At 46.6% G+C, this 14,758-nt stretch overlaps 2 protein-coding genes across 3 annotated transcripts in view; both read left to right on the top strand.

Moving 5' to 3' along the window:
- Window positions 1-2,167: 2,167 nt before the first annotated feature.
- On the top strand, window positions 2,168-8,867 carry LOC139555208 (retinitis pigmentosa 9 protein homolog; the record flags this gene model as incomplete). The annotated part of the gene is made up of 3 exons (XM_071368816.1): window positions 2,168-2,251; window positions 4,834-4,895; window positions 7,928-8,867. Coding segments are annotated over 3 exons (291 nt in total), but the record flags the coding sequence as incomplete, so codon positions are not given.
- A 5,137-nt stretch (window positions 8,868-14,004) lies between these two features.
- Window positions 14,005-14,758, top strand: part of LOC139555205 (engulfment and cell motility protein 1-like) — a 177,275-nt gene continuing 176,521 nt past the window's right edge. Inside the window, exon 1 of one of the 2 annotated variants that reach the window (XM_071368810.1) lies at window positions 14,005-14,158. The gene's annotated coding sequence lies outside the window, so the exon portion shown is untranslated. The remainder of the gene's footprint in view (window positions 14,159-14,758) is intronic. The other variant, XM_071368805.1, reaches the window with a different exon arrangement.

The raw sequence follows: 14,758 nt of genomic DNA, 5'->3' as shown, positions 1-14,758 counted from the left end.
ACATAACAGTGTAGTTGATCGGCCTTGTGATTTAGCAAGAAACGCTGCCTATCATTGTTAAATTACTGTAGCTTTCAGCAAAGACAATTTAACTAGATCGGTTCTGTAGCATGGCTCTACATGGTGCTTTGCCCCTGACTGGTAAATATCCCACTTGAACAGGGGTACCTACCAAAACACAAAGTATATTATCATATTTATTCTCACCACCATTGTTTTATTTTCCCCACTATGCAGTTATGAAAAACCTCCACCTGGATTCATTAATGTATAGTAAGGGCAGGTCATTAGGACCGCTCACTGCCAGGTAAATCATTACTGTGATAGACGAGATGTAGCTAGCTAGCTATCAGTAAAGGGATTGCTATGGAAACTGGAATATGTGCCATCTTGCTTCTACTTGAAACACAGGGGCTGTTTTTTTAGGAAGAGTACAAACCAGAGGACTGTATTCCTGCTGATCCAGGAAATGAGGATGCTAGAGACTTCCTGGCTCACGCCCCCACCAAGGGGCTGTGGATGCCTCTGGGGAAGGAGGTGTGAGTAGAAACACAGGGTTATTATGTGGCACCCTGGGGCCTGCTAAAAAGTAATCACATGTTATTTGTCACATGCATAACTACATCCGGTGTAGACCTTACCGTGAAATGCTTCCTTACAAACCCTTAATAACCAACAATGTAGTTCAAGAGTTAAGAACATATTTACTAAATAACCAAAAGTAAAAAATAAAATAATAAGTAACACAATAAAATAACGAGGCTATATACAGGGGGTACCGGTACCAATGTTTGGGGGTACAGGTTACTCAAGGTCATTTGTACATGTAGGTAGGGGTGAAGTAACTATGCATAGATAATAAACAGAGTAGCAGCAGTGTAAAAACAAAGGGGGTCAATGTAAATAGTCTGGATGGCCATTTGATTAGTTGTTCAGCACTCTTATGGCTTGGGGGTAGAAGCTATTATGGAGCTTTTTGGACCTAGACTTGGCGCTCCGGTACTGCTTGCCGTGCGCTAGCAGAGAGAACAGTCTATAACTTGGGTGACTGAAGTCTTCTACAATGTTTTGGGCCTTGCTCTGCATTATATAGCGACAAGGTGGCATTTGGGATGCATACCTACCAGGGGAGGATGGCTCACAATAATGTCCGGAACGGAGCAAATTTAATGGCATCAAACACATGGAAACCATGTATATTTGATACCATTCCACTAATTCCACTCCAGCCTTTACCACGAGCCCGTCCTCCCCAATTAAGGTGCCACCAACCTCCTGTGATACCTACATTTTAGGGTGCATCTCAATAGTCTAAAGTGGCTTCCTCTCCTAGTCCTTCATCTCCTCGTCCTCCTTCATCTACAGAACGCTGATGTGAAATAACCTTAAAAAACGTAGTGCTTCTGCGACTGACTGGGATTAAATAGACACTCCTTTATAAGTGGGTCACTATCACAGATCTAGAAAATGTACAGCTTGAAATGGGCAGAGGTCCATTCATGCTTATGTGATCATGTACGGCGCTCTATTGAAATATAGCAGAAAGACAAAGAAAGTTGTCTTCACCACTGGATAGTCCTGGTCCTTATCCTCTCAATACTGTCACTTAAATTCAACCCCACTGAGAGAGACAGGAGAGTTGCTATGGGTTCGTCTCAAATGGCACCCTATTCCCTATCTAGTTCATTACTTTTGATCAGGGTACATGGTACACTCATAGGGCTCTGGTCAAAATAATTGCACTATATAGGGAATTAAGTGGCATTTGGGACACACTCTAGGCTTCGCTTGATAGACCCATCCCTTTTGAATGAGCTCAGGGTCACGTCGGTGTAGCAGTGATTCACATCTGTTCTGCTTGTCCCTCAAAGAATAAAGGCTGCCCCCACTCTCACTCGTGGGGGCATACTAGGTTAGTATAAAGCATACTAGGTTAGTCTAAAGTCCTGTGGAATTACAAAGTCTTACCTGTTCCAGATAATACTTTGGGAAAGTGTTTGAATATTTATTCCTTTTGATTTTGAATTGCAGTAGGCTAAGTGATAAACAGGTGTATATGAATCTATTCCACGTTCCAACACTAGCTTGTTTGGGTGATTTCTTAGAGAGCAGGAGGGAGTGTGCTTGTGGTACCAACATGACACTTCTCCCTTGTGCAGGTTGGTGATGCAAGCGTTATGGACACAGGACGGGGGACCGAGAGTGTCCCTTCTTCATCAAAGGAAACCAGAAGCTGGAGCATTTCAGAGTGGTGAGTCTCCTCCATCTTTCAACTCATCTCTGTTAACCCAGAACTAAAGTCTTGTGTAATTGGTCGGCTGCTCGATGAAGTTCTGGGTCCATACGTGTTAAGAGATGCTAGAACGAGGAGCTCCACCCTCTCTCTTTGCAAGTTACTGGCAAGTCTATGGGCCGAATTGTCCCCTACCCTTCCTGTGGGCTGAATTGTCCCCTACCCTTCCTGTGGGCTGAATTGTCCCCTACCATTCCTATAGGCCGAATTGTCCCCTACCATTCCTGTGGGCTGAATTGTCCCCCGCCCTTCCTGTGGGCTGAATTGTCCCCTACCCTTCCTGTGGGCTGAATTGACCCCCACCCTTCCTGTGGCCTGAATTGTCCCCTACCCCTCCGAAACGTGAACGATGCTACACACCTGCGAAATCGTGGTTTGTCCAAATAATCAAAGATGAAAACCCTAAGCACCAGAACTATTGCTGCTCGTTAGATATTGGTGCCCATAGTTTATAAAGACCGATATACGGTACCATTTATGTTTACCTAATCTGCCCACAAGAGATTATTTCAACTAATCATCAAACCTTTTGACTAGTTGAATATAATGTGTTACTGCTGGTCTCAAACCAAAAAATGGGTCCCTAGGACTAGGATTGGTCCTGTCCCAACTATAACCTCGTGGGGACGTCTGCTCCTGGTCCCAACCATAACCTCGTGGAGACGTCTGCTTCTGGTCCCAACTATACCCTCGTGGGGACGTCTGCTTCTGGTCCCAACTATAACCTCGTGGAGACGTCTGCTCCTGGTCCCAACTATAACCTCGTGGGGACGTCTGCTCTTGGTCCCAACCATAACCTCGTGGTGACGTCTGCTCTTGGTCCCAACTATAACCTCGTGGAGACGTCTGCTCCTGGTCCCAACTATAACCTCGTGGAGACGTCTGCTCCTGGTCCCAACCATAACCTCGTGGAGACGTCTGCTCCTGGTCCCAACCATAACCTTGTGGAGATGTCTGCTCCTGGTCCCAACCATAACCTCGTGGAGACGTCTGCTCCTGGTCCCAACCATAACCTTGTGGAGACGTCTGCTTCTGGTCCCAACCATAACCTCGTGGGGACGTCTGCTCCTGGTCCCAACTATAACCTCGTGGAGACGTCTGCTCCTGGTCCCAACCATAACCTCGTGGGGACGTCTGCTCCTGGTCCCAACCATAACCTCGTGGAGACGTCTGCTCTTGGTCCCAACCATAACCTCGTGGGGACGTCTGCTTCTGGTCCCAACCATAAGCTCGTGGGGACGTCTGCTCCTGGTCCCAACTATAACCTCGTGGAGACGTCTGCTTCTGGTCCCAACTATAACCTCGTGGAGACGTCTGCTTCTGGTCCCAACCATAACCTCGTGGGGACGTCTGCTTCTGGTCCCAACTATAACCTCGTGGAGACGTCTGCTTCTGGTCCCAACTATAACCTCGTGGAGACGTCTGCTTCTGGTCCCAACCATAACCTCGTGGGGACGTCTGCTCCTGGTCCCAACTATAACCTCGTGGGGACGTCTGCTTCTGGTCCCAACCATAACCTCGTGGAGACGTCTGCTTCTGGTCCCAACTATAACCTCGTGGAGACGTCTGCTTCTGGTCCCAACTATAACCTCGTGGAGACGTCTGCTTCTGGTCCCAACCATAACCTCGTGGGGACGTCTGCTTCTGGTCCCAACTATAACCTCGTGGAGACGTCTGCTTCTGGTCCCAACTATAACCTCGTGGAGACGTCTGCTCCTGGTCCCAACTATAACCTCGTAGGGACGTCTGCTCCTGGTCCCAACTATAACCTCGTGGAGACGTCTGCTCCTGGTCCCAACTATAACCTCGTGGAGACGTCTGCTCCTGGTCCCAACTATAACCTCGTAGGGACGTCTGCTCCTGGTCCCAACCATAACCTCGTGGAGACGTCTGCTTCTGGTCCCAACTATAACCTCGTGGAGACGTCTGCTCCTGGTCCCAACTATAACCTCGTGGAGACGTCTGCTCCTGGTCCCAACTATAACCTCGCGGAGACGTCTGCTTCTGGTCCCAACTATAACCTCGCGGGGAGGTCTAGGTGCCTGCCTTCCTGCCTTGGACCAGGAGCATGCTTGCTTGATGCAACTGGATACTGTAAGGCCGCATCCCAAATCACACCCGTTTCCCCATTTGTGCACTACTTTTGACCAGGGCCCATAGGGATTTGGTCAAAAGTAGTGCACTACATTGGGAAACGGGTGTGATTTGGGATGCAACCAGCATCTCTATCCTCTGCAGCAGGATGCTTCTGGGCTCTGCAGATTCACACAGTGCAGTTGTTCTGTAGCCCTGCTTGCTACGATGCCACTGCAATGATTAACATAAGTACAAGCGTATCATATTTTCATTGTGATACAACAACCGGATTTAAAAATGCGGATGTGGCAGAGGAGAGCGTTGAATGGGGGGAAATAATGTTGCCTAAGAGCAGTAGCTGAATGGAGTTTTATCTTGCCATGCTTGTTATCGTTGTAGTGTTTGCAATGTGTGTTATCCTGTACATTTTGTAAATAAGTACCTAAACCATCTATTTCTTGTAGGCACACGAAGACCCAATGTACGACATGATCAGAGAAAACAAACAGAATGAAAAAGAAACAAGGTAACTACCTTCTGGTTTTATTATCAAAAATCTGTTTGGGTGGATGTCTCCTCCGCTGTTTGGAGTTGATCATAGTTAAGGTAGTCTGGACTGAATACTGTGCATAGGACAGTTCTTCTGTAACTTGTCTTTGTTACATCAATTCAGACAAGCAACTTTGCAGCACGGTCACAGGGGACTTAATGATTATTTTTGTTTTTCTCCCAACAATGCTGATGCTAAGCTGTGGCTTCTGTAGACATTTACTTTCCAGTTAGTTCCAGTAAGTTTGTCATTAGAGTGAACGATCCCTTTCATTTTCCAACTGTTTCAATCAGAATAGTTTATTATTAATTGAGAGCCTTTTAGCACAGAAGAAGAATAACAACCAACTAATGTGAAATAAAAGGCTGTCATCGGAGGACACACCCCCCGGGTCATTGAAGGACTAACCTCCCAGTCAACGCACCTCCGGGCCATCGGAGGACACCCCCCCCCGGGCTATCGAGACCCCCCCCCCGGGCACGGAGCACCCCCCCCCCGGGTCATCGGAGGACACCCCCCCCCCCCCCGGGCCATCGGAGGACAGCCCCCCCCGGGCTATCGGAGGACACCCCCCCCCCGGGTCATCGGAGGACACCCCCCCCCCCCCCCCCCCCGGGTCATCTGAGGACACCCCCCCCGGGTCATCGGAGGACACACTGAAGTCAACGCCCTAATTTAATTAGATTAAATCGATCATATCCTGATAGCTGTCAGAGCACTTAATCAAACTGGTGAATAAAAGTATGTTAACAGTTAAAAACTGTTATGAACGACATTGAAAGTGAACTTGGGTGTCTACGGAGAAGTTTTATAGGACCATCTGAACTGATGAAAGTGCAACATGAGATATATGTGATAATGATAGGAGAGAGGCCGAGTGTGTTCTACAGGATCATATGAGCTGATCAAATGAATGTTATGATGATGTGAGAGACGGAGTGAAATGTGACAGTGGCAGACAGAGCCCAATGAGCTCTAGTGCACTAGATATGGAAACAGCCTTGGCCAAAGGACCCACGAGCTAACTTTGCTCTGCCTCAGAGTGCTTGCCTTGAACAGTCCTAATGATTACTTCACTGTCCTCTGGGTGGATGATGTCAACGTTGACGAGAACAATGCTCCTCCAGCTCCACAGATGAATTGTTAATGAAGCTTGGGAACCGCCGTGTTGGAAGTTTGGGTTGTTTTCAGTGTCTTGCAACTTGCACAAGCGCTCTTGTTTCTCTCTGAGCATACCGAATCAATGGAAATGTAAAGTTTTGGGCTAATCAAAGAACAGGGATGCCTCTGTCTCTGAGTTGTTTGATCATTGGGGTTTCTTGATATATTCATCTTTTATTGCTGGCTACTCTGCTGGCTGCCTGAAACAAGCTCTCTCTCTGTCTCGCTCTCTGTCTCGCTCTCTCTCGGTCTCTGTCTCGCTCGCTCTCCGTCTACCTCTCGCTCTCCATCTCGCTCTCTCCATCTCGCTGTGTCTCTGTCTCCCTCTCGCTGTGTCTCTGTCTCCCTCTCGCTGTGTCTCTGTCTCCCTCTCGCTGTCTCTCTGTCTCCGTCTCGCTCTGTCTCCGTCTCGCTCTCTCTCTCTCCGTCTCCCTGTCTCGCTTTCTCTCTGTCTCCGTCTCGCTCTCTCTCTCTCCGTCTCCCTGTCTCGCTCTCTCTGTCTCCGTCTCGCTCTGTCTCCGTCTCGCTCTCTCTCTCTCCGTCTCGCTCTCTCTCTCTCCGTCTCGCTCTCTCTCCGTCTCGCTCTCGCTCCCCGTCTCGCTCTCGCTCCCCGTCTCGCTCTCGCTCCCTGTCTCCCGCTCTCTGTCTCTCCCTCCGTCTCGCTCTCCCTCCGTCTCGCTCTCTTGCTCTCTCTGTCCCCCTCTCGCTCTCTCTGTCCCCCTCTCGCTCTCTCTGTCTCTCGCTCTCTCTGTCTCCCTCTCGCTCTCTCTGTCTCGCTCTCTCTGTCTCCCTCTCGCTCTGTCTCCCTCTCGCTCTCTCTGTCTCGCTCTCTCTGTCTCCCTCTCGCTCTGTCTCCCTCTCGCTCTCTCTGTCTCGCTCTCTCTGTTTCCCTCTCGCTCTCTCTGTCTCCCTCTCGCTCTCTGTCTCGCTCTCTCTGTCTCGCTCTCCGTCTCGCTCTCCGTCTCGCTCTCCGTCTCGCTCTCCGTCTCGCTCTTTCCGTCTCGCTCTCTCTGTCTCGCTCTCTCTGTCTCGCTCTCTCTGTCTCGCTCTCTCTGTCTCGCTCTCTCTGTCTCGCTCTCTCCGTTTCGCTCTCTGTCTCTCGCTCTCTCTGTCTTGTTCTCTCTGTTTCTCTCTCGCTCTGTCTCGCGCTCTCACTCGGTCTCTCTCTCTTATGACCCACTTTAGCGCCAGCTGAAAACACCTTTTAGCCCGTCCTAATCCCCATATGATACACACTCAGTACTCACCAGCTGTCAGCTGACAATCGCTGATAAAATACTTGATTCACAACCAGGGACACTTCTGAGTGAATTAGTGGAAATCTGAGATGGCTTCTGATTCTGGAGGAAAAAGTCACAGATGTTACGAGAACAAGATGTTTATGTGTGTCTGATGAAACATATTTTTCACCTTACAGAAGAAACTGTGTGTCAGTTTCACACCTTGCCTCTCTGCTCGAATGGTTCTAACCCATCTGACTCTCTTCCCTCTCTTTCTACCCCCTCTGTCTCTCCCACTCCCTGTCTCCCCCTGCCCACCCCCCTACTCTCCCTCTCTCCAACCCCCACCCCCTACTCTCCCTCTCTCCAACCCCCACCCCCCACTCGCTCTCCAACCCCCACCCCCCAATCTCTCTCTCTCCACCCCCCACTCTCTCTCTCTCCAACCCCCACCCCCCACTCTCTCTCTCTCCAACCCCCACCCCCCAATCTCTCTCTCCAACCCCCACCCCCCAATCTCTCTCTCTCCAACCCTCACTCTCTCTCTCTCCAACCCCCACTCTCTCTCTCTCCAACCCCCGCTCACTCTCACTCTCTCTACCCCATCTCCCACCTACCTCTCTCCAGGATCCAGCAGCTCCTGCAGGATGCTACCTCTTCCTCTGACAGCTCCTCCTCTTCCTCCTCCACCAGTGAGAGCAAGAAGAGGAAATACAAGAAAAATAAAGAAAAGAAGAAGAAGGAAACACCACAAGTCCTCCAAAACCAGTGACTGTTCTGAGTCTGACTGAGCCGTTGGAACCTACCTGTATTGTTCTTGCAGGGAGAGGTGACTACACTACACTGAAGTGTCTGTCAGTCAGTGAGCGGCTATAGTGGTTCTTATCCAATGGCTCAGTGTCGCTTCAATGGTGCACTATGAAGTGCACACTAGATGACCCTCTTTGGTTCAGCCTTCCCCTCTGCCTTCCTTCCCTCCACCTTTAAATAATGCATGACTTGTCCCATCCATCATATGGTTAATGAGTTCATTAGTCCTCTACTCCATTAGATCATATCGAATAGGATCCTATGGACGTGCGGTGGTGATTGTGAATGTTCCAGAAGAGGAACTCTAACAGCATTGGTAATGAGATGTTATTTTTCACATGCGCTGAATAAAATGAGTGTAGACCTTCCAGTGAAATGCTTACTGACAAGCTTTCTCAACAGAATGAAGTAAGAGGATAAAAACATGAGAAATAAAACACACAAGAATGAAGCTATTATACAGGGAGTACCAGTACCATGTCAATGGGCAGAGGTAGGAGTTACGTCTCAATCTAAACATGTTCCACAAACAGCATGTTGGTAGAGATTGTTTTTCTGTTTTACGTGACCGTTTTCATCAACTTCCCTGTCAAATTGCAGGTATGAAATGGCTTGATTGTAGGCCTGTATGATGAAAACAGTGGGGGAAATTGCAGCAAAATGTTTTCCTTTATTCATCTGTTATAAGAGGCTGCTGGATGTTTGAATGTTTACTACGATCCTAGAAGTATTTGGAATAAATTGAGATTGGAATTGACATATTTAATTTAAATCCAACTCGACGAAGGGAGAGAATGTATTTCAGTGTGTTTGTTTATTTTATGTTTACTCCTCACATTAACCTTGAAGCTGCAAGTAAAGCATACTTTCATTTTGTTATTATTCAATTTGTGTTTGTCTTTTCCGTACGTCTTCCAATATTTTTAAACTGCATGCATTTTGTTTGTTTCATTGATCGTGACAAGGTCAAGACTGACCAACATAGACGTCGGCCGTGCCTAGTGAGTGGCCGTCCTTCTATCACCTCTGACCACAGCACATCGCCTGTCGTTTTCTGTTCATTTCCAGATGATTTTACATTTCAAGTTTTATTAGTTGTATGTACAGGATCCACATGGTATACACCATCCAACGGAATACTCACTTGTAGGTTCCAACTCACTTGTAGGTTCGACATTGCAACAACAATAAGAAATAAAAGATAAGAATACGAACAGAAAGTAAATGGCTCAGGAGAATAAAATAAACATTTTAGCATTAGTGAAATACAGGAAGGCACAATTTATAGTCCAATGTGTTTTGGGGATGGGGAATTGGACGGGCAAGTGTTTAAATTGTGCTGTATTTAGCAATAATAATATGAGTCTTGTAGCAGTAGTGATGTATGCGAGTGCATGTGTACTAAGGTGGGGAGAGTCAGTGCAGGTGGGCAGTCCAGTTCCAGTGTTCAGCCGTCTGATGGCTTGTAGATAGAAGCTGTTGGATTCAGACCTCATACTCTGATACTGTTTTCCCAGTAAGGGAGAGAACAGCTCGTGGCTGGGGTGTGTGGGGTCCTTGATGCTGCAGGCCTTCCTCAGGCACCGTTTCCAGTAGATGTCCTGGATGGGTGGGAGCACGGTCCCAGTGATGTACTGGGCCATCTTCACCACCCGCTGCAGGGCCTTGCGGTCGTGGACGGAGCAATTCCCGTACCAGGCCTTGATGCAACCGGTCAGGACGCTCTCGATTGTGCAGCGGTCGTGTTTGGAGAGGACCCGGAGTGTCATGACGAATTTCTTAAGCTGCCTTAGGAAGTAGAGACACTGTTGCACCCTCTTGACAAGAGTGGTGGGGGTGTTCCATGTCAAGTCCTTGGTGATGTGAGCGCAGAGGAACTTAAAACGTCTGACGCCTTCTACTGCAGTCCTGTTGATGTGGATCGGGTATGTTACCTCTGTTTCCTGAAGTCAACAACAACTCCTTTGTTTTGCTGACGTTGAGGGAGAGGTTGTCTTGGCACCACAATGCCAGTTCTTACCTCCTCCCTATAGGCTGACTTGTCGTTGTTGGCTATCAGGCCTACAACCGTGGTGTCGTCAGCAAAGTTGATGTTGGTGTCGTGCAAAGCCACACAGTTGTAGGTTAACAGGGAGTACAGCAGAGGGCTGAGAACACACCCCTGGAGGGCCCCTGTGTTAAGAGTCAGTGTGGAGGAGGTGTTGTTGCCAATCCTCACAGCCTTTGGGCTGCCTGTCAGGAAGTCCAGGATCCAGGGCTCTGAGCTTGGTGCCAAGCTTGTAGGGAACAATAGTGTTGAATGCTGAACTGAAGTCAATGAACAGCATTCTCACGTACACTACCGGTCAAAAGTTTTAGAACACCTACTCATTGAAGGGTTTTTCTTTATTTTTATTTTTATACATTGTAGAATAATAGTGAAGGCATCAAAACTATGAAGTAACACATATGGAATCATGTAGTAACCAGAAAAGTGTTAAACAAAGCAAAATGTATTTTATATATGAGATTCTTCAAATAGCCACTCTTTGCCTTGATGACAGCTTTGCACACACTTGGCATTCTCTCAACCAGCTTCATGAGGTAGTCACCTGGAATGTATTTCAATTAACAGGTGTGCCTTCTTAAAAGTACATTTGTGGAATTTCTCTCTTTAATGCATTTGAGACAAAGTAGGGGGGTATAGACCAAGTCCATATTATGGCAAGAACAGCTCAAATAAGCAAAGAGAAACGACAGTCCATCATTACTTTAAGACATGAAGGTCAGTCAATACGGACAATTTCAAGAACTTTGAAAGGTTATTCAAGTGCAGTCGCAAAAACCATCAAGCGCTATGATGAAACTGGCTTTCATGAGGACCGCCACAGGAATGGAACACCCAGAGTTACCTCTGCTGCAGAGGATAAGTTCATTAGAGTTACCAGCCTCAGCAATTGCAGCCCACATAAATGCATCACAGAGTTCAAGTAACAGACACATCTCAACATCAACTGTTCAGAGGAGACTGTGTGAATCAGGCCTTCATGGTCGAATTTCTGCAAAGAAGCCACTACTAAGGACACCAATAAGAAGAAGAGACTTGCTCGGGCCAAGAAACACGAGCAATGGACATTAGACCGGTGGAAATTTGTCCTTTGGTCTGGAGTCCAATAGGAGATTTTTGATTCCAACCGCTGTGTCTTTGTGAGTTATGTAAGGGCTATTTTACCAAGAAGTAGAGTGATGGAGTGCTGCATGTGATGACCTGGCCTCCACAATCCCCCGACCTCAACTAAATTGAGATGGTTTGGGATGAGTCGGACTAGAGTGAAGGAAAAGCAGCCAACAAGTACTCAGCATATGTGGGAACTCCTTCAAGACTGTTGGAAAATCATTCCAGGTGAGGCTGGTTGAGAGAATGCCAAGAGTGTGCAAAGATGTCTTCAAGGCAAAGGGTGGCTATTTGAAGAATCTCAAACAAAATCTATTTTAATTTGTTTAATACTTTTTTGGTTACTACATGATTCCACGTGTTATTTAATAGTTTTGATGTCTTCACTATTATTCTACAATGTAGAAAACAGTAAAAATAAAGAGAAACCCTTGAATGAATAGGTGTTCTAAAACTTTTGACCGGTAGTGAAGGTGTACCTCTTGTTCAGATATGTTACGGCAGTGTGAATAGCGAACATCAATTCAAGTTTGAGGCTTTGTCTTTTTGCGTTCCTAATGGATTTGCGGAGCTTGTACCTGCTTGCCATGTATGGGTCCCGTACATGTTGAATCGCCAGCCTTCGTCAACACCCAGCAGGTGATCTACTGTGCAGGGGGCGGCCGATGTTTATGTTTCTTCCACATCTCCATCCCCTATAATGTCCCAGTGCTGATCACTGTCCCATTAATGTCCCAGTAGTTAGCACTGTTTCCATTTTAAAGGTAGAGAAAAGAAAACACTTTCCCTTGACGAAGGCCACGCAGCCGAAACGCATCAGAGTTTTTAAGGTTTGTTTCCATTGAACATCCCATACAAATAAAGTCATTTTAATGAATTATATTTAGAGTGCCTTGGTGCGCCTTTCTTTTTTACTTTCCCTTTGATCTTGAAAGACCTCTCAGAAATCCCAGGGTAGAATAGGTTACTCACTAATGTGCCATTTTGTAGTCGGTAACACGCACACACTGCAGGCCACATCAAGAGTTCTCCACTTTGCCCTTCTCTAATGATAGGATGTCTATTTAGAGAAGTGTGTTATCAAAACTATAAATCTTATTTTAATGACCCCAATTAGAGGACTTTAAGCAGTCCTTCAGGGGAGAAAGATGTATTTGAATTTGGATTAGTGTCCTAGTGGATTCTGCATGAAGTTAGGCCTAAAGGTGTGTGTGTTTCCTAGTAATGGAAAGCTTCATTTGATCTCTCCTTTCACCATCCCTCTCTTATCCTCCTTTTCATGGCAACTCCCTCCTTTCCTTTCTCTGGTGCTTTGAGCAAAGGCCTCAGATAAATCAACAGCATTTAAACAGTGTCCCATCTGCACCACGTAGCCCTCTCGCTCTCTCTGAGCAGAGACAGACATGAATCTCCTAGATGATCACTGAGACACTGCTGCTCCGAGGCAGACACTTTGGCAAAGTTAAGATAGAAAAGCTTCTATATTGAACCACTATTTTATGGGGCAGGAGAAAAGGCTATGGTTGGTAACACTTTATTTATATAGTCCATCTGTGGATGCTCTTCAGACGATCAGTAACATCAACTATCTTCCATTTTATGTATGCAATTCTTCTTTGCTAAAAACTGGCATAGCATCGGCCCCTAACATGGAATAATAGCACAAAACAGGATTTCTTCATATCATTTCTGTGTCTGTTTTTTTCACAATTGACACAGTTATCGTGACAGAGTATTATCAATCGAATATTATGCAACACCACTCATTTCTTAATTATCTTTTTGCTTGTCACATTTCATATCTTCCTTCGTCTTGTCCTACCAGATCTAGTACCATAGAGAACGGTTGGGTGTTTGGCCACCATTAGCCCAGATTATATGCCAGACAGACAGTAGAGGCACATGATCCTGTTTAAATCCTGATGCTGTACTGTGGAGAGGAGAGCTGTGTGCCTGGCACGGTGGCACCAGTTCAGATCACTCATAGATGTCTCTAACTCTCTTCCTCTCTCTCTCTCTCTCTCTCTCTCTCTCTCTCTCTCTCTCTCTCTCTCTCTCTCTCTCTCTCTCTCTCTCTCTCTCTCTCTCTCTCTCTCTCTCTCTCTCTTCTCTCTCTGTCTCTCTCTCTCTCTAACTCTCTTCCTCTCTCTCTCTCTCCATCCCTCTCTTTTTTCTCCCTCCCTCTCTTTATCTCCCTCCCTCTCTCCCCTTTCTCCCTCCCTCTCTCTGTCTTTTCTCGCTCTCTCTCCCCCTCTTCCCTTTCTACCTTCCTCTCTCTTTCTCTCTTGCGGGGCAGCCTAGATATTGGAAGTAGATGTAGGTGGCATGAATTTAATCAAGTCTGGTGTTGACTGTACTGTACTGTACCCTTTATATAATTGTCTATTATTATCATCTGTTTCAGATAACGGTTATAACACCCCACCCCCAGATGCTGTCTGTTTTATGTATGAATGAATCGATAGCTATGAATTATTAAATACATTGTTCCTTGAGCCCTCTGCAGCGCTTATCCGAGGTTCAATGATGACATAATATTTTAACAAGCATTCCGTCCCGACCATGCATTTATAGGCCTAAACCTACTAATACATGAAGGACATCAGAGAAAGTGATGAAATATATGAATTGACACCATACAGTCATTGATTGCCACCCATTAACGAGGAGTGCCCCTTCGATTGTCGGGATTTGTTGTGTTGTAATTGGTCAAAATCCCTAGCATCGTTGCTCGAGTCTCGGAGGAGAGGAGCCAACCAGCAGACGGCGGAGAAAAAGAGGAAGTGAAAACATAATCTGGAGCGGAGGAGAGGGACAGAACACGCACGACTGACTGTGACACAAACTCTGAACATCAGCGTTTTGCTACATGAGAAGTTCCATCGCTTGGCCAGGTTGGTAAAAAATAAAACGTTATTTCATTTAGCCTAATAGAAAGCATGCAGTTTCTTCTTTGCGTCTACTAGTTTAGGATACACGCCAGAATGAACTGCTCAATAAATTGTCAATAGTCGGTGTTCGACTAGCTACTGTAGCCAGTATTTCTGCTATTGTTACATTGTATTATACACTATACAGTAGAATAGTTTGCGCGCCCTGGAAATGTTATCAATCGGCTACTTTTCTGCAGGAGTGGGCGCCGCGGTTCTGGGCGCTGCTCTGTTGATTGACAAGCTCGCTCAAAACAGTTCAGCGGCTTATGAAGTTGGCGCGTCCGCACTGGAATTCCAATGAAAGAGTTCTCGTATGAAGTCGTTGTTTGTTGAAACACAAGTGGATAGCTTGTTTACAAAACACCCCTGTCCAGACTTTATCCCTGGTTGCATTGGTCACTGTAAACAAACCTGAATTACAGGAGAGAAGTCCCTGGTTCAGTTTTGGCCACTGGTGTGTAAACAAACGTTAATTACAGGAGAAAAGTCTGCACCCTATATACCCCTGCTTCCAATGCAGGTGTTTTTGAGCATATTCACTCGCTAGTTTTACTTGTCTTT

Source organism: Salvelinus alpinus, chromosome 26, assembly GCF_045679555.1.
Source record: "Salvelinus alpinus chromosome 26, SLU_Salpinus.1, whole genome shotgun sequence".
Classification (NCBI taxonomy): Eukaryota; Metazoa; Chordata; class Actinopteri; order Salmoniformes; family Salmonidae; genus Salvelinus; species Salvelinus alpinus.
This window is presented reverse-complemented; position numbering and strand designations above follow the sequence as displayed.